This window comes from Chiloscyllium plagiosum, chromosome 2 (genome assembly GCF_004010195.1).
Source record: "Chiloscyllium plagiosum isolate BGI_BamShark_2017 chromosome 2, ASM401019v2, whole genome shotgun sequence".
Classification (NCBI taxonomy): domain Eukaryota; kingdom Metazoa; phylum Chordata; class Chondrichthyes; order Orectolobiformes; family Hemiscylliidae; genus Chiloscyllium; species Chiloscyllium plagiosum.
This window is the reverse complement of record NC_057711.1, coordinates 124,812-147,014: the sequence shown is the minus strand read 5'-3', so window position 1 is coordinate 147,014 and position 22,203 is coordinate 124,812. Positions and strand designations below refer to the sequence as shown.

At 44.4% G+C, this 22,203-nt stretch overlaps 1 protein-coding gene across 1 annotated transcript in view; it reads right to left on the bottom strand.

Annotated features, from left to right (window-relative positions):
* The window catches only part of nup155 (nucleoporin 155), a 198,611-nt gene that overhangs the window by 86,048 nt on the left and 90,360 nt on the right, over positions 1-22,203 (bottom strand). The window contains exons 13-17 of the mRNA XM_043721181.1: positions 18,684-18,784; positions 10,397-10,567; positions 9,106-9,216; positions 5,573-5,667; positions 3,954-4,039 (exon numbers count right to left, since the gene is read on the bottom strand). Of these exons, the coding sequence (XP_043577116.1) occupies positions 3,954-4,039; positions 5,573-5,667; positions 9,106-9,216; positions 10,397-10,567; positions 18,684-18,784 (564 nt within the window). The remainder of the gene's footprint in view (positions 1-3,953; positions 4,040-5,572; positions 5,668-9,105; positions 9,217-10,396; positions 10,568-18,683; positions 18,785-22,203) is intronic.

Sequence of the window (22,203 nt, the reverse complement as noted above, 5' to 3'; positions counted from 1 at the left end):
TGTTCTATGTTCTAGATGTTGGAAATCGTGAGGGTATGAAAACTAGCATTAGGACACTTTCCCTGAATGCTCGCAGCATTCGTAACAAGATTGATGAGTTAATGGTACAAATCTTCGTGAAAGAATATGAGTTAGTATCCATTACAGAGACATGGTTACAAGATGGTCACGACTGGGAGGTAAATATCCAGGAGTACCAGACCATTCAGAAGGACAGACAGGAAGGTAAGGGAAGTGGACACTCTGATATTCAAGGACGACATCAGGGCAGTGCTCAGAGATGATATAGGTTCTATGGAGAATAAGGTTGAATCCATTTGGGTGGAAATTAGAACTTCTAATAATAAAAAGTCACTGACAGGTATAGTCTATAGACGCCCGAATAATAACATCACTCTGGGACAGACAATAAACAAAGAAATAACTAATGCCTGTAAAGATGGTACAGCAATTATCATGGGGGATTTTAATCTGCATGTTGATTGGTTGAACCAGGTTAGGGTAGCCTTGAGGAGGAGTTTGTTGAGTGCATCCGTGACAGTTTTCTTGCACAGTATGAAATGGGACCGACAAGGGAGCAAACTATTCTAGATCTGGTTCTGTGTAATGAGACAGGAATAATTAATGACTTCATGGTTAGGGATCCTCTTGGAAGGAGCAATGACTATATGGTTGAATTTGGAATACAGGCGGAGAGTGTGAAGATAAAATTCAAGATAAAGTCCAAAAAAAGATTAAGTCCTAAAACAAGGGAGACGACAAGAGGCGGAGAGAGGAGTTGGCTCAAGTAGACTGGAAACAAAAACTTTTTGGTCTGTTGACAAGCAGTGGAGGACTATTAAAGCAATTTTTATAAAGTACTCAGCAAGAGTATATTCCAGAAAAAAGGAAGGACAAGAAAAGGGATAATCTGCCATGGGTAAAAATCAACAAGAAAAAAGTGAGGACTGCAGACGCTGGAGATCAGAGTTGGAAGTGTGGTGCTGGAAAAGCACAGCCGGTCAAGCAGCATCTGAGGAGCAGGAGAATTGACGTTTCAGGCATAAGCCCTTCATCAGGAATGAGGCTTGTGGGCTGGGGGGGGTTGAGAGATAAATGGGAGGGGGTGGGGCTGGGGGAAAGGTAGTTGGGAATGCGATAGGTAGACGAAGGTGGGGGTGAAAACGATAGGTCAGAGAGGAGGGTAGAGCAGACAGGTGGGAAGGAAGATGGACAGGTAGGACAGGTCAAGGGGGCAAAGGATCCTTCAACATCTGACAGAAATTTACCTGTACTCACACACACGTCATCTACAGTATCTCCTCTACATCAGGGAGACAGGATGTCAACTTGCGGATCGTTTCAGAGAACAGCTCTGGGACACCCCCACACTGACCAACCCCACTGCCCTGTGGTTGAATACTTCAACTCCCCCTCCCCCAAGGACATGCAGGTCCTGGACCTCCTCCATTGCCAAACCCTAACCATCCAATGCCTGGAGGAACAACACCTCATCTTCTGCCTTGGGACCCTCCAACCACACGGGATCAAGTGGATTTCACCAGTTTCCCGATTTCCCTTTGCCCCCACCTTATCCCAGTCCCAACCATCCAACATGGTACCATCCCCTCGACATGTCCACCTTCCTACCCACCTATCGACTCCACCCTCCTCTCTGATGTTTCACTTTCACCCCCACTTTCATCTCCCAATCACATTCTCAGCTACCTTCCCCCCCCAGCCTCAACACTCTCCCACTCATCTCTTATCCCCCTTGGCCAACTAGCCTCATTCCTCATGAAGGGCTTATGCCTGAAACGTTGACACTCCTATTCCACAGATGCTGCCTGATTGGCTGTGCTTATTCTACCATGGGTATCCAAGGAAATAAGGGAGGCTATCAAACTGAAAGAGAAGAATACAATGTGGCCAAGATCAGCAGGAAATTAGTAGCTTTAAAGGTCAACAGAAACCCACAAAAAAAGCTATAAAATAAAAGAAAGATAAAACATGAAACTAGCACAGAACATAAAGACAGATAGCAAAAGTTTCTAGAAATATACAAAGCGAAAAAGTGTGGCTCAAGTAAACATTGGTTCTTTCGAGGATGACAAGGGGCATTTGGTCATGGGATACGATGAAGTGGCCGAGGCATTGATTAAGTATTTTGTATCAGAGTGGAGGACATGAATAACTTGCCAGTAATTGACAAAGCAATGAAGGTAGGTGAGGACCTGGAAACAACCATTATCATTGAAGAGGTAGTGTTAGGCAAGATAATGGAACTGAGGATAGACAAGTCTCCTGGCCCTGATGGAATGCATCCCAGGGTACTAAAAGAGATGGTGAGAGAAATAGCAAGTGCATTTGTGGTAATTTTTTAAAATTCAATGGTCTCTGGGGCAGTTCCAGCCGATTGGAAAACAGCAAACTTGACGCCTCTGTTTAAAAAGGGCAGTTTACAAAAGATGGGGAATTATTGACTGGCGAGCTTAACTTCTGTAGTGGGGAAGATGCTTGAGTCTATGATCAAGGAAGAAAAAGCAAGGCATCTAGATAGAAATTGTCCCGTTGGGCAGAAGCAGCATGAATTCATGAAGGGCAGGCCATGCTTAACTAATCTTTTGGAATTCTATGAAGACATTATGAGCAGGTGGACAATGGGGACCCAGCAAATGTGTATCTAGATTTCCAAAAGGCCTTTGACAAGGTGCTGCACAAAAGGCTGCGACATAAGATAAAGATGCATGGCATTACGGGTGAAGTATTAGCATGGATACAGGATTGGTTGACGAACAGGAAGCAAAGATGGAGGTAAATGAGTGCTAGTCTGGTTGGCAATTATTCACAATTTACACAGATGGTTCGGAGTTGGGGACCACGTGTAGTGTGTCAGAGTTTGCAGATGACACTAAGATGAGTGGCAGAGCAAAGTGTGCAGGGAACTGTGAAACTTTGCAGAGGAACATAGATACTTTGAGTGGGCAAAGGTCTGGCAGATGGAATACAATGTTAATAAATGTGAAGTCATCCATTTTGGTAGGAGTAACAGTAAAAAGGATTGTTATTTGAATGGTAAAACGTTGCAGCATGCTGCTATGCAGAGGGACCCTGGGTGTCCTTGTGCATGAATCACAGAAGGTTGGTCTGCAGGTACAACAGGTAATTAGGAAAGCAAGTGGAATTTAGTCCTTCATTGCTGAAGGGATTGAGTTTAAAAGCAGGAAGGTTAATGTTCCAGCTGTACAAGGTGCTGGTGAGGCCATGCCTGGAGTACTGTGTGCAGTTTTGGTTTCCTCACTTGAGAAAAATGTACTGGCACTGGAGGGGGTGCAGAGGAGGGTCACTGGGTCACTGGGTTGATTCCAGAATTGAGGAGGTTGACTTATGAGGAGAGACTGAGTAGATTAGGATCACATTCACTGGAATTTGGAAGAATGAGAGGGGATCTTATAGAATTATGAAGGGAATAGATAAGATAGAGAGGATATTTCCACTGGCAGGTGAAACTAGGACAAGAGGGCATAGCCTCAAAATTAGGGGGAGCAGATTTACGACTGAATTGAGAAGGAACTTCTTCACCCAGAGGGTTGTGAATGTGTGGAAGTCCCTGCCCAGTGAAGTAGTTGATGCTACTTCGGTAAATGCTTTTAACGCTGAGAGGTTTTTTTTGCACAATAAAGGAATCAAGGGTTGTGATGACGGGACAGGTAAGTAGAGCTGAGGCCGTGATCTTACTGAACTGTGGAGCAGGCTTGTAGGGCCAGGTGGCCCACTCCTGGTTCTTGTATTGATATTAAACATTGGCCTGTGCTGTCATAGGAAATGGAGCTGTTGCTGAGCAATTTATTGACAGACCACAACAACTAAACAGTTGTATGGATTATCTCCAACCACTGATCACAAAGTTAGCAAAACACACCTATGGCAGCTGTCTAAAAGTCCTTCATACGAAGACAAGAAAGGACACTAACCTGGGTGTGGAGTGCTGAAGATGGGCCCCACATTCACTGGCTGCTGAATGGCTGCAGGAAACCGCATTTGTGCTTCTCCACCATACCTGAAAGAAAGGCACCATAAATTAAACTGTGCACAGGGCTGAACAAACCCTTGCCCAGAACTCATCTCTGCGCCAAAGCTTTTCAGCACCTCAAGTGGCATACATTTTCATTTGTGTGCACTCAGTGGCAGTCAGTACTCCATCACAGAAAGCATCATGTCCAAGTCTAAATGGCCATTCACCCACCACTAGAAGTTGTTAAATTACCACAATGCTAATGGAACTCCATTTAACCCAAAGACACTGATCACACTTTCAACACCTACCATAGTTCAGCTGATTCGCAGCATGAACAACACATCAACCCTCAGTCTTGAGGAGCTCAAAATTCCCATTATTCAAATCTCCAAATGCAAATTTATTGGTGTCTGTAGCAGCCCCAAACCATGATGTGATCTGGACAGAGTGCCAGGACAGGGACGGACGCGGCCCAGGGACGGACGCGGCCCAGGGACGGACGCGGCCCAGGGACGGACGCGGCCCAGGGACGGACGCGGCCCAGGGACGGACACGGCCCAGGGACGGACACGGCCCAGGGACGGACACGGCCCAGGGACGGACACGGCCCAGGGACGGACACAGCCCAGGGACGGACACAGCCCAGGGACGGGAAGCCAGGACAGGTACGGACACAGCCCAGGGACGGACACAGCCCAGGTACGGACACAGCCCTGGGACGGGAAGCCAGGACAGGGACGGACACAGCCCTGGGACGGGAAGCCAGGACAGGGACGGACACAGCCCCGGAACAGAAGGCTGGGACAGGGATGGACATGGCCTGGGATTGGAATGGACACAGCCCTGGGACAGATGGCTGGGACAGAGATGGACATGGCCTGGGATTGGAATGGACACAGCCCTGGGACAGATGGCTGGGGATGGACGGGCCAGGGACAGCTAACTAGGTGCGGACATGGCTCAGAAATGCAAATTGGATAGTGATACTACCTGACACAACAGAAAATGGCCTGAGACAACAGACTGGGGACAGATATGGCCTGGTAAAAGCAAAACATTACGGATGCCTGAAATCTGAAATATAAATGGAAAATGCTGGAGAAACACTGCATATCTGGGGGCATCTGTGCCGAAAGAAACAACATTAACATTGAGATTGATTCAGCTCTTTTCTTTAAAATGGACACCAGTCTGTAGTTCTCAAGAAAGGACCATATTCAACTTGAAATGTTAACCAGTAGAAAGTGAGGACTGCAGAGATCAGAGTTTTTGACTTTGAAATGTTAACTGTCTGTTTCTACAGTTGCTGCCAGATCTGATGGGTTTCGAATGAGCTTTATTTTACTGTGAATATTGCCCAACACTAAACTAAACTCTGATACAGAATCTGGTCTCTAGATAGCAGTTCCCAGTCATGATCAATGTGAAAATTTGTTCAGGTTTATCTCATCAGGAACATGTAACCCTAACAGGGGAAAAGGATGGAGAAAAGCAGAAATAGTGTTGAAAGGAAGAATAACAAAGTGAAAAAATGAAAAGGAAGACTATTTACGCAACAGGTTCTTCGTTATGTACCTGAAAAAAGCACGAGTTGCCCAGGCTGAAACTTCCCGATCATTTGCTGCTGTTGAACAGGCAAGAATGAGACATGAAGCACATGCCTGTTCCTCCTGAGTAGAAAAGGCATAATTAATCATTAAGTGAGCAGTTATCAATAAGCTGAAATTTGAGGAAATGCAAACAAACTGTCTTCAGTTTGACCAGTAAATCAAGTCTAGCTGAAATGGTTGAAAACATCCCAGAGTTCTTGCTGAAAAACAACAGTTCAAGGACAGTACATCACTAAAGAGAAGCTGCTGGCCATGTCATTCTGGAATATTTTTGCAAACGGATAAAGTTATTCTACAAGCACTTCAGTGAAGGTTCACTTCACTGATCCTTGAGGTGAAGGATTCATTTTTTGAAGAAAGGTTGACCAGGTTAGGCCGATATCCTGTATAGTTGACAAGAACGAGTGGAGCAATTGTAACACAATATCGTGAGAGAAAATGGCAGGATGGACACTGGGTAGATTTTTCTTCTTGAGGGGGAAATTCAAACCAAAGAAGATGGTTGAAAACTAAGAGGTTGCTCTTTTAAGACGAAATGTTATATTTTACCCCTTCGTGTCATTTGTGTCTAATTCTCTTTCGTAGAAAGTAGTAAAGAGTGATCTTATTCAAGGTTGTGTTAGGCAGACTTTTGAAAGACAAGGAGTTTAAAGGTGATAGTGTACGGAAACAAAATGGAACTGAGATCACAAGCACATTAGCCATCGTTCTACTGAATGTGGAAGTAGATTGGAGGGCCAAACAGCCCACTAATGTTCCTGTGTTCCTCTGGTCACCAGAGAAAAAATACTTGGTAAATAAAACAATCAGTTAGGGTATTGAATAATATGGGTGTTGGAGGGAATAGACAAGTACGGACACAGGATTGGCATCATTTTTTATTCACTCATGGGATGTGGGCATCGCTGCCCAGGCCAACATGTATTGCCCATACCATATTGCCCAGAGAACAGTTAAGAGAACCACGTTGCTGTCGGCCAGCCCAGTTAAAGACAGCAATTACCTTCTCTAAAGGACAAGATTGGACCAGATGGGTTTTGTCCAATATGTAACAATGGTCATCATTAGACTCTTACTTCCAGACTTTTTAAATTGAATCCAAACTCCACCATCTACCACGGTCCACGGAACATGACCTGGGTCTCTGATTAATAATCTACCACGTCTTCAGCAAACTAACTAATCGAACACAGACAGTTGGGAGAAGGTGGGGTTTTCAGGATGGCAATGTGACATCAGTGAATGGATCTCTAATTTCCTATTTGATACAATCCCCAACCTCAACTACTGTTTGGTGGTCTGTTCACAACTCCCACTATATATATTTTTTTTAACCTTTGGTGTTCAGCTCGACATACACAGATTCCACATCATCCGGGCTAATGCCCTTCTTTCCTGTTGTGCTAATCGCCTCCTCAAACAGCAATGCTACCCCACCCCCCTTTCTTTTCTGTCTATCTTTCCAGAAAATTGAATACCCTGGACATTGAGTTCCCACCTTTGGTCACCCTGGTCTCTCTGATCCCATCTCCATTATATCCATTAACAATGGTCTGTGCAGTTCATTCATCCACCTTCGTGCAAATGCTCTTCGCATGGAGAGACAAAGCCTTATGGCTCTTTGTTGTTTTTTGATGGCCCTTTTGGAGTTATGTTGTATGTGACCCTTTCTGATTTGTGTCTTTGGTTTCTCTGCCTTTCACTTTCACGCATTTTGTCTTTTGTTTCTGTCCCCACTTTACTTCCCTCCAACCTCCTGCATTGGTTCCCATTCCCCTGTTATATCAGTTTAAACTCTCCCCAACAGCATTAGCAAACACTCCCCCCAGGACATTCGTTTGAGTCTTGCCCGGCTGCAGGCTGTCTGGTTTGTAATAGTCCCACCTCTCACAGAAACAGTCCCAGTGTCGCAGGAATTTGAATCCCTGTGTCTTGCACCATCCCTCAAGCCACATATTCATCTTAGCTATCCTACTATTCCTACTCTGACTGGCATGCGGTGTTGGTCGCAGTCCCGAGATTACTACATTTAAGGACCTACTTTTTAGTTTAACTCCCAATTGCCTAAATTCAGCTTCTTGGGCTTCATCCCATTTTTTTAAACCAATATCGTTGGTGCCTATATGCACCATTCTCCAGAATACCCCGCAGCTGCTCTGAGACTTTCTTGACCCTTGCACCAGAGAGGCAATATACCATCATGGACTCTCGTTTACAGCTGCAGAAATGCCTATCTATTCCCCATGCAATTGAATTCTCCTATACTCCAGCTCAGCCACTCTTTTTCCTGCCCTGTTGTGTAGCAGAGCCAGGCACAGTGCCATGAACCCAGCTGCTGCCGCATTCCACAGGTGAGCCATCTCCCCAAACAGTATCCAAAACAGCCCATCTGTTTCAGAGGGAGATGACCACAAGGAACCCCTGAACTGCCTTATCCATTCCTCCTCTGTCTGGTGGTCACCATTTCCCATCTTCCTCAGTAATATTTATCTGTGGTGTGACCAATTTGCTGAACGTGCTATCCACGATTCCCTAAATCTCGCAGATGCTCTAAAGTGAATTCAGCCGCAGCTCCAGAGCCATCAAACAGTCAAACAGGAGCTGCAGCTGAACACACTTCCTGTACGTGAATGAGTCAGAGACATCAGAAGGGTTCCTTCAACTCTCGTCCATTTTCCAGCACTTGGCCTGTAGCCTTGTATATGATCACACTTCAAGTGAGCATCAAAATACTTAACTGCTGTTTTGTTTCCTGCTGTTACAACCCTGCATTTTTAACCATTTTATCTGCCTGTTCCGCTACCTTGAGACACCAGTGGACATGCACGCCCATGTTCCCCTGATTCACCATGTTCTCCAGGGTTTTACCATTCATCATGTATTCCATTGCACTTTGGGAAGACAAACAAATCACCACCATGTGCCAGGATTTGAGGAAAAAAATATAGTGTCAAAAGAAAAGCAAAGATGGACAACAAAGGCAAAGCCAACAAGATGACACCAAAACACATGGATATCATTATGAGTGCTTCAAGAAAAGAAGATGAGTTACCTTGGTGACAACCTGTCATGGTCCATCAGTCACAAACCAACCTGAGCTTTAAGTTTTGCATAACTTTACTGCTTTTGTACACAATGCCTTTTTGAATGACATCCTGTATCGAGTTTGGCCTCTCCATACACATTGGCACTGTCAAAAGACCAATGCACATGAACCACACCGACAGTGCCTCTATCTCTGTATACCCCTTAAAATTGTTGCATTTAGTCAATACTGGTCCTCCTTTTCAATTTGCCATAATGCATCCGCTCATATTTCTCTGGATTACTTTCTATTTGTGAGTATTTATCAAAAGAGTCCTAAAAGCACAGTATCATCCACACTTGATTCCTAACTTCTGATGCACACAGGACCATCCATACTTGACATGCAGTGTCTGACACACACAGCAATGTTCACACAATACTATATGCCTTGCGAATACAACAATGCATTACCCGATGTAGTTTGAAGAATCGCTCAATATCCTCTCCCTCTCCACCTGCGCTGCTTACAAGGAGATGACGCAGTTGGTCCACAGGACGTAGTTTCTGGAAAAAATGGCTGCCCTGCAATGAGAGAGAACTTAGAAGAGGAGTCAAGAATGAGGAGGTATTGAAAATAGAAGTAGAGGGAGATGACAGAAGGGACATGAATCAAAGTGGGACAGGAAGACACAGTGCTTGGATTGCTGAGGCAGGGCAGATGGTTAGATGAACGCAGAATAGGTGGGAGCACATGGGGTGGATGTGGAGCATGAGACAGACAAGAGGAGGACAACCAACAGACTGGCTCTCTGGGAATGCTGGAATCACAGACAACATAGATCTTGTCATGTATGTTCTGATATGGCAATGTGTATGGCTGGTGAGGGTGAATCACGATCCAGCAAGGCACCAAGTCAAGAAGAGTGTGTCCTGGCAATCTGAGCTGAGGAGGGAGACTTGGTGGCACTTCTCTAGCTGGAGCTTTGTCAAGGACCCATGCATAGTTGGTCCCCAGGATGTCTCAGAACAGTTTGCCTGAGGAACTGCACAGACAGATCATTCAGCTCCCAAAGACTTGACTCTTGAGAGCCGATGAGATAACACTCCCCAAACACACAATCACTTCCCTCAAGAAGGACAAGGACAGCAGATATGTGGGAACAACACCACCACATGTGCCAAGTTCCCCTCCAAACCACTCACATCCTGACCTGGAAATATAACACCATTTCTTTAATGTCCTTGAGTCAAAATATGAGAACTTCTGTTCTAAGAGCGTTGTGGGCCTACAGCTTGTGCACTGTTCAAGAAGGCAGTTCACCACTATCTTCTCAAATGACAGAGAGCATGAGAGTGAGAGCGTGCGTGTGACACACACACACACACACACACAGTAAGAGAGAAAAACCAACAGAATCACATTTTTCAATTTCTTCATGCATGACAGCATCGCTGGCTACACCAACATTTAGTGCCCATCCTAATTATCCAGAGAGTAATTAAGCGTCAATCGTATGTTGTGGGGTCATATGGAGGCCAGACATGGTAAGGATCATCGATTTCCTTCCCTCAAAGGCATTCAGGAGCCAGATTGTTTTTTAAATACATTCAATGTAGACTGAGAGACACAAAGAGAAACCCAGAGGCAGGGGAGAAAAAAAAGAGGAGAGAGAAAGGGAATTAGAGACAGAAAGAGAGTCAATGATAGAGAGATATACAGACCAATCACTGAATTAATTCCCACCACCTTCCCAATACATACCTGTGCTGTGAGCAGAATAAATCTTTTGGGAGGTGCCAAATGCTGGACTATTACAACTGGTGGATCGGTGAGGGGGACACGGTCTTTGTTGAGTGGAGTAACAATCTTTTGAAGCTGGGAGTGGTCAATGGAAGACAGAGCCCATGAGTGACCATCAATGTTTGCTGTCATCTGGAAGACAAATTGCATCAACTTAGCATGAGGAACATGCAAGATCTGAAAGATGAACCCCACGTTGACCCCAGCCAAAGTTCAGGCCCCAACCCTCACTTCAGGTCCGGAATCATCCCTGGTACCTTCCCGAGTTCTATCTCTGTCCCCAGGTCTGGAACCAGCCTCGTTCGCAGGTTTGGCCCCGGCCCCATCCCCACCTCAAGGCCTGGACTCAGACCAGCCGCGGATCCGGGTTTGTACTCAACCAAACTATATGAAACCTGGAAGCATTTCAAATTACAGAAATGGTAAAAGGGAACCTGAAATGGATGAAGATAAAGAGTCAATAAAATGGACGGAAATGTGCCGCATGAAATTCAACATAAAGAGTTACAGAATCATAATGTAGAGATCCTTTGGCCCATTAAGCCTACATGATAAACACAGCAGCATCCATATTTATTACCTAGCTTCTGATGCACACATTCCAGCACCTGCATGGAGTGCAACGGGATTAGTTTTTGTAGGAAAACAACAGAAAACAAAAAGGTACAATTCTAAAGGAGGTACATGAGAACGAAGCCCTGGGTGTATCTGTGCCCAGATCATTGAAGATGGCCAAAAATGTTGAGAGAGTAATTTGTAAAGCATACAGTGTCCTCAAGCTTTATTAATAGGGGCATAGATGACAAAAGAGGGCAGGTTATACTGAACTTCTTTAAGACACAAGCTTAACCTCAGCTGGAGCAATTTGCCCATTTTTGAGTGTTACATGGAACACAGAACAGTACAGTACAGTACAGGCCCTTCGTCCACAATGTTGTGCCAAACATTTATCTTAATCTAAAATCAACCTAACCTTCACACCCCTCAATTTACGGCCGTCCAGCATGTGCTCGTCCAGCAGTCACTTAAATGTCCCTAATGTTTCTGACTCTACTACCACCGCTGGCAGTGCATTCCACTCATCCTCCACTCTCTGTGTAAAAAACCTATCTCTGACATCTCTCCTATTACCTTCCTTCAATCACCCTAAAATTACGAACCCCTTGTGACAGCCATTTCTGCCCTGGGAAAAGTCTCTGGCTATCTACTCTGTCTATGCCTGTCATTACCCTGTACATCTCTATCAAGTCACCTCTCTTCCTTCGTCTCTCCAGTGTTAAAGCCCGAGCTCACTCAATCTCTCTTTACAAGACAAGCCCTCCAATCCAGGCAGCATCCTGGTAAATCTCCTCTGCACTCTCTCTAAAGCATCTACACATCCTTCCTCTGATGAGGCGACCAGAACACAATATTCAACTGTGGTCTAACCGGGGTTTTATAGAGCTGCAGCAAAACCTCGCGGCTCTTAAACTCAATCCCCCCTGTTACTGAAAGACAAAACACCATACGCCTTCTTAACAACCCTATCAACTTGAGTGGAAAATGTGAGGGATCTATGTATGTGGACCCCAAGATCCCGCTGTTCCTCCACACTGCCAAGAATCCTGTCTTTAATGCTGTATTCAGCATTCAAATTTGACCTTGCAAAATGAATTACTTTGCATTTATGTCCAGGTTGAACTCCATCTGCTACTTCTCAGCCCAGCTCTGCATTCTGTCAATGTCTTGTTGTAGCCTGCAACAGACCTCAACACTATCGACAACTCCACCAACCTTCGTGTCATCAGTAAACAATAGACAATAGGTGCAGGAGTAGGCCATTCTGCCCTTCGAGCCTGCACCACCATTCATTATGATCATGGCTGATCATCCTCAATCAGTATCCTGTTCCTGCCTTATCTCCATAACCCTTGATTCCACTATCCTTGAGAGCCCTATCCAACTCTTTCTTAAATGGATCTAGAGAATGGGCCTCCACTACCTTCTGGGGCAGAGCATTCCACACAACCACCACTCTCTGGGTGAAGAAGTTTCTCCTCATCTCTGTCCTAAATGGCCTACCCCTTATTTTTAAGCTGTGTCCTCTGGTGCTGGACTCACCCATCAGCAGAAACATGTTTCCTGCCTCCAGAGTGACCAATCCTTTAATAATCTTATATGTCTCAATCAGATCCCCTCTCAGTCTTCTAAACTCAAGGGTATACAAGCCCAGTCGCTCTAGTCTTTCAACATAAGATAGTCCCGCCATTCCCGGAATTGACCTCGTGAACCTACGCTGTACTCACTCAATAGCCAGAATGTCTTTCCTCAAATTTGGAGACCAAACCTGCACACAGTACTCCAGGTGTGGTCTCACCAGGGCCCTTTACAGCTGCAGAAGCACCTCTTTGCTTCTATACTCAATCCCTCTTGTTATGAAGGCCAGCATGCTATTAACCTTCTTCACTGCCTGCTGTACCTGCATGCTTGCCTTCATTGACTGGTGTACAAGAACAACCAGATCTCGTTGTACTGCCCCTTTACCTAAATTGACTCCATTTAGGTAGTAATCTGCCTTCCTGTTCTTGCCACCAAAGTGGATAACCATACATTTATCCGCATTAAACTGCAAACTTACTAACCCAGCCTTCTACTTTCATCCAAGCTACATTATAGGATGAATGGGAAGGCATTGAGGAGTGCACAAACAAAGTTACAAAAACACATTGAACTACTGAGGAACTTCAGTTATGTGGCTAGATTAGAGAAAACAGGACACTTTTCTTTGGAGAAGAGAATGCTGGGAGGAAGATGTGACCAAGGTGTTGAAACTCATCAGTGGTCTGTGCCATGTAGATTAAGAAAGACTGTCCGCAAACCTAACAAGATTGAGCACACAAGGTCAAAGATTTAAACTAAAAACAAAGTCCTGAAAAAAACCTAGCAGGACTGGTAGTATCTGAGGAGATACAAACACTTATTATTTTGAGTTCAAAATGATTCTTCTTCAGTGCTTGACAAGAGGTGGAAATATATAAAGAAGGAGGAGTGAGGTGTGAGAGGAAAAGGGAACATTGGGCAATGATTAGAAGTCAAGAATGATTAGAGATCAAAGGTGTCACAAAGAACACAGTAGAGTAATGGTGTGAATAAGGGACAACACATTTGCTGAGATTGAGTATTAAGAACAAAATAAAGACTATCATTAATAGGAAGCAAAAACATGAAAAGCACATACATAATGCAGAGTCATAGAGATGTACAGCATGCAAACAGACCCTTCAGTCCAACCCGTCCATGCCGACCAGATATCCCAACCCAATCTAGTCCCACCTGTCAGCACCCGGCCCATATCCCTCCAAACCCTTCCTATTCATATACCCATCCAAATGCCTTTTAACTGTTGCAATTGTACCAGCCTCCACCACTGCCTCTGGCAGCTCATTCCATACACGTACCACCCTCTGCGTGAAAATGATGCCCCTTAGGTCCCTTTTATATCTTTCCCCTTTCACCCCAAACCTATGCCCTCTAGTTCTTGACTTCCCGAACCCAGGGAAAAGACTTTGTCTATTTATCCTATCCATGCCCCTCATGATTTTGTAAACCTCTATAAGGTCCCCCCTCAGCCTCCGATGCTCCAGGGAAAACAGCCCCAGCCTGTTCAGCCTCTCCTTATAGCTCAAATCCTCTAACCCTGCAACATCCTTGTAAATCTTTTCTGAACCCTTTCAAGTTTTACAACATCTTTCTGATAGGAAGGAGACCAAAATTGCATGCAATATTCCAACAATGTTCTAACCAATGTCCTGTACAGCCGCAACATGACCTCCCAACTCCTGTACTCAATACTCTGACCAATAAAAGAAATCATACCAAACGCCTTCTTCACTATCCTATCTACCTGCAACTCCACTTTCAAGGAGCTATAACCCTGCACTCCAAGGTCTCTTTGTTCAGCAACACTCACTAGGACCTCACCATTAAGTGTATAAGTCCTGCTAAGATTTGTTTTCCCAAAATACAGCACCTCGCATTTATCTGAATTAAACTCCATCTGCCACTTCTCAGCCCATTGGCCCATCTGGTCAAGATCCTGTTGTAATCTGAGGAACCCTCTTCGCTATCCACTACACTTCCAATTTTGATGTCATCTGCAAACTTACTAACTGTACCTCTTTTGCTCGCATTCAAATCATTAATGTAAATGACAAAAAGTAGAGGCCCCAGCACCGATCCTTGTGGCACTCCACTGGTCACAGACCTCCAATCTGAAAAACAACCCTCCACCACCAACCTCTGTCTTCTATCTTTGAGCCAGTTCTGTATCCAAATGGCTAGTTCTCCCTTATTCCATGAGATCTAACCTTGCTAATCAGTCTCCCAAGGGGAACCTTGTCGAACGCCTTACTGAGGTTCATATAGATCACATCTACTGCTCTGCCCTCATCAACCCTCTTTGTTACTTCTTCAAAACACTCAATCAAGTTTGTGAGATATGATTTCCCACGCACAAAGCCATGTTGACTATCCCTAATCAGTCCTTTCCTTTCTAAATACATGAACATCCTGTCCCCCAGGGTTCCCTCCAACAACTTGCCCACCACCGACATTACGCTCACTGGCCTATAGTTCCCTGGCTTGTCCTTACCACCCTTCTTAAATAGTGCCACCACATTTGCCAACCTCCAGTCTTCCAGCACCTCACCTGTGACTATCGATGATACAAATATCTCAGCAAGAAGCCCAGCCATCACTTCTCTAGCTTCCCACAGAGTTCTAGGGTACACCTGATCAGAATATTTATGCTTTTCAACACATCCAGCACTTCCTCCTCTGTAATCTGGACATTTTGCAAGGTGTCACCATCAATTCCCTACATTCTATACCTTCCATATCCTTTTCCACAGTAAATATCTCCCCCATTTTCTGTGGCTCCACACAAAGGCTGCCTTGCTGATCTTTGAGGGGCCATATTCTCTTCCTAGTTACCCTTTAGTCCTTAATATATTTGTAAAAACCCTTTGGATTCTCCTTAATTCTGTTTGCCAAAGCTATCTCATATCAGCTTTTGAAAGATCTTGCCTAATAACGTCAAATTGGCCTTTCTCCAATTTAGAACTTCAACTTTTAGATCTGGTCTATCCTTTTCCGTCACTATTTTAAATCTAATAGAATTATGGTCACTGGTCCCAAAGTATTCCCCCATTGACACCTCAGTGACCTGCCCTGCCTTATTTCCCAAGAGTAGGTCAAGTTTTGCACCATCTCTAGTAGGTACATCCACATACTGAATCAGAAAATTGTCTTGTACACACTTAACAAATTCCTCTCCGTCTAAACCTTTAACACTATGGCTGTCCCAGTTTATATTTGGAAAAGTTAAAAATCCCCTGAAAAGAAACTAAAATGGAGGACATAGTTCATGACATTGCTAAACTCAGTGCTGAATCCAGCAAGTTTAAACCAAATTGTAAAATGCTAAAAAAAAAGGCCTAATTAGAAAGTGAGGTGCTGTTCCTCCAGCCTGGAACAAACAGTGCAGCAGGCAGGGACAGAAATACAAGTCAATGTGCAAGGTAGTGGATTGAAATGGCAAAGTGAGCAGAAGGCTGGGATCGTACTTGAGGCCGAGCACACGTGTTCTCCAATATCTGTGGAGTTACCTGAATTTGGAAGAGACCACATTGTGGGCAGTGAATACAACAAACTATTTAAGTCAATTGCTGACTCATCCAGTGAAGCCTTGGACAGTGAGGAGAGGAGTTGTAAAAGGCTAAGTGTTACATCTCCTTGTGATTGTGTTAGAAGGGAGCATGGGAAGGGGAAATGAGAAGTTGAGTGTGACAGACGAGTGGACCAGGCTATCACAGGTATGGTCCCCACGGAATACTTGTAATTACTTCCACTAAAATTAATGTGGAGCCCAGTTGCAGCAGCAGTTGGAGAGGTGAGCAGTGGCGTAAACCTGGGGGTGAATCACAGCAGCAGGAGCTTCTGGTTAAAAAACTTAAGAAAGGCCCAGATCGAGCAAGAGTAGAGCAGTAGCACGAAAGGAGCAGAGCAAACCCGAACGTGGAGCTCCAGAGCTGACATCAGACAAAGGGATGTGGAGCAAGGGAATAAGCTGCTTGGGAACCTTTTTGAGAGACTGAGTAATACGAGGAGAGGGATAGTGTCTTTGATTTTTGTTGTTTGTAGTTTGGTAGGAACAGAGAGACAGAGAGAATCAAATAAAACTGCTTTGGCTAGTCGTGGCGAAGGTTGAGTAACTGGTGCCAAGTTTACTTTCCATAATTGATAAGGAGGACTTGGCCCAGTGAAATGGTCGTCCTGCAGTATGTGGGAATTCAGGAACACTTCCAGTATCCATGGTGACCATGTGTGCAAAAAGTGTGTTCAGCTGCAGCTCCTGATTGACTGCATAGTCTGGCAGGAGCAGTGGACTGACTCACTATGGAGCATCCAAGATGGGGAGGACACTGTGGATAACATGATTAATGTAGGGTTAAAATCAACTTGGTAAAAATAATGACTGCAGATGCTGGAAACTAGATTCTGGATAAGTGGTGCTGGAAGAGCACAGCAGTTCAGGCATCATCCGAGGAGCAGTAAAATCGACGTTTCAGGCAAAAGGGCTTTTGCCCGAAACGTCAATTTTACTGCTATTTGGATGCTGACTGAACTGCTGTGCTTTTCCAGCACCACTAATCCAGAACATGTTAATGAGCTGGTCACACCATCAGTAAGAGCTATACAAGCAGAAAGAAATTGGGTGATCACCAGGGAGAGAGGTATGCGTGGGTAGGCAGTGCAGCAGTCCACTGTGGTTATCACCCTTTCAAACAAATATAACACTGTGGATACTGATGTGTACGTGTGTGCGGTCTCTCTGGGGAAAGCAGCAACAGCCAAGTTTTTGGTACCGAGGCTGCTTTGCTGTGAAGCAGGGGAGGAAAAAGTCAGAGCTTTAGTGATGGGGACTCAACCGGATGGTAAACTGACAGGCAGTTCTGTGGCAACAAAGGAGACTCTCAAATGCTTCCCTGATTCCAGAGTTGGGATGCCTCAATGCAACCGCTGAGCATTCTGAATGAGGAGGGTGAATAGCCAATAGTCATGGTGCATATTAGTACCAACAAAATGGGTCAAATAAGGACTCGTGGTCCTGCAGCAAGAATTTAGTGAGTTAGGTGGCAGATTTTAAAAAAAGACTACTAAATCTGCCATTTCCAGATTATTTTCATCAAGAGACATGTGTTAATGAGTAAGGAGGAAGGTCTGATGAACATGTGGCTAAAGACAAGAATCAGCACAGATCGAATGAATCTTCATCATTCACTCCTGATGAAAGGCTTATGCCTGATACATTGATTCTCCTGCTCCTCGGATGCTGCCTGACCTGCTGTAATTTTCCAGCGCCACACTCTCGACTCTGATCTCCAGCATCTACAGTCCTCACCTTCTCCTAGTTGATTTGAACCCTACTGCGAAGCATCTTACAAAGATGCTTACTTTGAAGTAGTTCTCCTCCGCTCTCTACAAAGATCTGCGAATCTCTCTCTCTCACTAGGTCATCTCCTTTGCCCTGAAGCTCTTCAGCCACATTCTGAAGTCGATTCGCTACCACAGCCACATCTCCTTCCTCAGTGCCTGCTTACAGAACCGACCTATCCCACATAACATTATGTCAGGTCTTGGATAGAATACTGTGTACAGTTCTGGCCATAACACAATTGGAAAGAGGGTACAGAGTAGATTGACCAGAATGTTGACAGGGATGGAAAGTCTCAATTAGGAGGAGAAACAGGAAGGGCCTGGGTTTTTCTTTGACCAGAGGAGGCTGATGGGGGATCTGAGGTATATAAAATATGAGGCATAAACTGGTAGATCATGATAATCTCTTTCCCATGGCAGTAGTGACTAAGACCATAAGTTTAAGATGAAGAGTAAGTGATTTCGAAGAGATCTGAAAAAAGAAATTCCACCCAAAGAGTGATAGATTTATAAAACATTCTGTCTAAGAGGTGGTGGAGAAAGGTACTCTTGCAACATTTAAGAAGCACTGGATGACGCCAGGTCACAGTAAGCTATGGAACAAGTGCAGATAATATGATTAGTGTAACTTGCAGTTTGTAGGTCATAGTAGAGAAATGAGCTGAAAAGCCCGTTTCCAGGCTGTATGCCTCTGTGATTCTGTAACCCTTACAAACATAGTCAGTTCCAACAGCAGCCCAGTCATAACCCTCACAAGCAGAGTCAGTCTCACCTGCACTTCCATGAGGGGTCTCTGGAATGGAAAGGAGTCATGATTAATACACCAGAGGACATCATTGTCATCATTCTCAGAGGCAGCCAGCAGCAGAATACCTGTGACAACAGATATTGGATCATATTAGTTTTTCTGCCTTACAATAGCATACAGCATGCCTACTCTCAGGTAAAAACTGAATGATATATGCAGTTCAATCAGGCATATATCTGACTGGGATGGAAAATAATTGCACCAGCTCAGCATGAGGCAATTACAGACCATTGCACCATCTAAAAAAATGCTCTCTCTGGGACATTCCTGTGTGGGGGTAAATCTCTTCCTGGAGCCTGTGAATGTCGTTTAGTTCAATTCAAAAATGTACTTCATTAAGCAACAAACAAAGGTAACATGCAGTTTCAGGACTCGAGGAGTTAACGGTATTAGACTTGCATGGATTGAAGCTGGTTTTTTGTGGGCATGAAATAGGGAGCAGAGATAAACGGGCATTTGCAAGCTGTCAGGCTCCTTTATTCTTTCAAGGAATGGTAAAGCTGTGGGGAAGGTGGTTGCTAATCCCTTATCCTGAAAAACAGTCAGAATGGGCTTAAAACAGTGACTCGCTCTCTCCACAGACACTGACAGACCTGGGGAGGTTTGGAATCTTTTGCGAATGTTCAGCAGCAGAAAACAAACAGCCAATATTAGAAGAGACAGGGAGTGAGGAAGGTATAGACATTTTTGGCTGGTTAAGGCACAAGGGAGTTTGGCAAGATTGGATGTTAATTATCTTTATGCAAAGAGTCTGATGAACAAATCAGATGAGCTGAGGGTACAAATTAAAACATGAGAGTATGGTGTCATTGTTATCACTAAAACATGGTTGATAGTGGGGCAAGACTGGCATCTCCATATTCCAGGACAAAGGGTCTTTAATCAGGCAGGGAAGAGGGTAAAATGGGAGGGGTGTTGCAATTTTAATCAGGGAACCTATTAGAGCAGTAAGGATGGATGACATGTTCAGAGGCTACTCAAATGAAGCCATATGGGTTGAATTTACAAACTGAAACCATTGCTGGGAGTGTACTTTCGGCCCCTGACAGTCTGAAAGAATTGCAATAGCGAATATGTACATACATTTCGGGAAAATGTACAAGTAATAAGGTAGTGAGAATAGTGGATTGCAATTTCCCCAACATTAACTGGAGTGATCACAGTGTGAAAGGTTTAGAGGGAGCAGAATTCGTTAAATGCATCCATGAGAAGTTTCTAAGCCAGTATATAGAAGGCCTTACAAGTCAGGGGGTGGTCCTGCACTTAATTTTAGGTATTGAAGCTGGTAAAGTGGGGTAGTACTTTGGAGACAGCGACCAACTCTGTTAGATTCAAGATTGTAATAAAAAGGGCAAGGATAGGCCTGAAATCAAAGTTCTAAACTGGGATACGGCTGATTTTAACAGAATCAGGTATAATTTGGCCACAGTGGACGAGGAATCTATATTTTCAAGTAAAGCCATCTCAGAACAGTGGGATGCATTCAGAAGGAAATATGGCAAGTAGAACCAACATGATCCAATAAACTAAAAGGGGAAGACACTGGGGAAGACACGAGCAGTCTCCCAGATGTAATAGTGGCTGAAGGACTTGAACTGAAAGGAATTAATATTAGGCAGGAAATGGTGTTGGAGAGACTGTGAGGTCTGAAGGCTGATAAGTCCCCGGGACCTGATGGTCTACATCCCAGGGTACTGAGGGAGGTGGCTCTAGAATTCGTGGATGCATTGGTGATCATTTTCCAATGTTCTATAGATTCAGGATCAGTTCCTTCGGATTGGAGGGTGGATAATGTTGTACCACTTTTTAAGAAAGGAGGGAGAGAGAAAGCAGGAAATTATAGACCAGTTAGTCTGACCTCAGTGGTGGGAAAGATGCTGGAGTCAATTATAAAGGACGAAATTACTGTTAGCAGTAACAGGATAGGTCAGAGTCAGCATGGATTTATGAAGGGGAAATCATGCTTGACTAATCTTCTGGAATTTTTTGAGGATGTAGCTCTGAAGATGGACAAGGGAGATCCAGTGGATGTAGTGTACCTGGACTTTCAGAAAGCCTTTGATAAAGTCCCACATAGGAGGTTAGTGAGCAAAATTAGGGTGCATGATATTGGGGGCAAAATACTGACATGGATTGAAAATTGATTGGCTGACAGGAAACAAAGAGTAGTGATAAACGGCTCCATTTCAGAATGGCAGCCAGTGGTGTGCCACAGGGGTCAGTGCTGGGACCGCAGCTTTTTTACAATATACATTAATGGTATAGATGAAGGTATTAAAAGTAACATTAGCAAATTTGCTGATGACACCAAACTGGGTGGCAGGGTGAAATGTGAGGAGGATGTTAGGAGAATACAGGGTGACCTGGATAAGTTAGGTGAGTGGACAGATGCATGGCAGATGCAGTTTAATGTGGATAAATGTGTGGTTATCCACTTTGGCGGCAAGTACAGGAAGGCAGATTACTACCTAAATGGAGTCAAGTTAGGTAAAGGGGCAGAACAATGAGACCTAGATGTTCTTGTACATCAATCAATGAAAGCAAGCATGCAGGTACAGCAGGCAGTGAAGATAGGTAATAGCATGCTGGCCTTCGTAACAAGAGGAATTGAGCATAGAAGCAAAGAGGTCCTTCTGAGCTGTACAGGGCCCTGGTGAGACCGCACCTGGAATAGTGTGTGCAGTTTTGGTCTCCAAATCGGAGGAAAGAAATTTTGGCTATTGAGGGAGTGCAGCGTAGGGTCACGAGGTCAATTGCCGGAATGGCAGGACTGTCTTACACTGAAAGACTGGAGCGACTGGGCTTGTATATGCTTGAGTTTAGAAGACTGAGAAGGGATCTGATTGAGACGTATAAGATTATTAAAGGATTGGACATTCTGGATGCAGGAAGCATGTTTCCGCTGATGAACGAGTCCCGAACCAGAGGACACATCTTAAAAATAAGGGGTAGGCCATTTAAGACAGAGTTGAGGAGAAACATCTTCGCCCAGAGAGTGGTGGGTGTATGGAATGCTCTGCCCCAGAGGGCAGTGGAGGCCAAGTCTCTGGATACTTTCAAGAAAGAGTTGGATAGAGCTCTTAAGGATAGTGGGATGAAGGGTTATGGGGATAAGGCAGGAACAGGATACTGATTTAGGATGATCAGCCATGATCATAATGAATGGTGGTGCTGGCTCGAAGGGCAGAATGGCCTACTCCTGCCACTGTCTATTGTCATAAAAGAGTGGAACCATCAAATTCTGTGAACTCTAAATAAAGAGTGATATTCAGCATCAGATTAAGAGAAAATGGAGCATAACGTCTGATAGCGAGCGCTCAAAACAGCAGAAGCCCTAGACAAGTGTTCAATGTGCAAAAATGAACTTAAAAAGATTAGGACAGTGAAAAAAAACAGAAAATGACACTGGCAGGTAAAATGAAGGAACATCCTAAATTGTTTTACAGGTACATTAAGGGTAAACACAACATCGGTCAACACAACA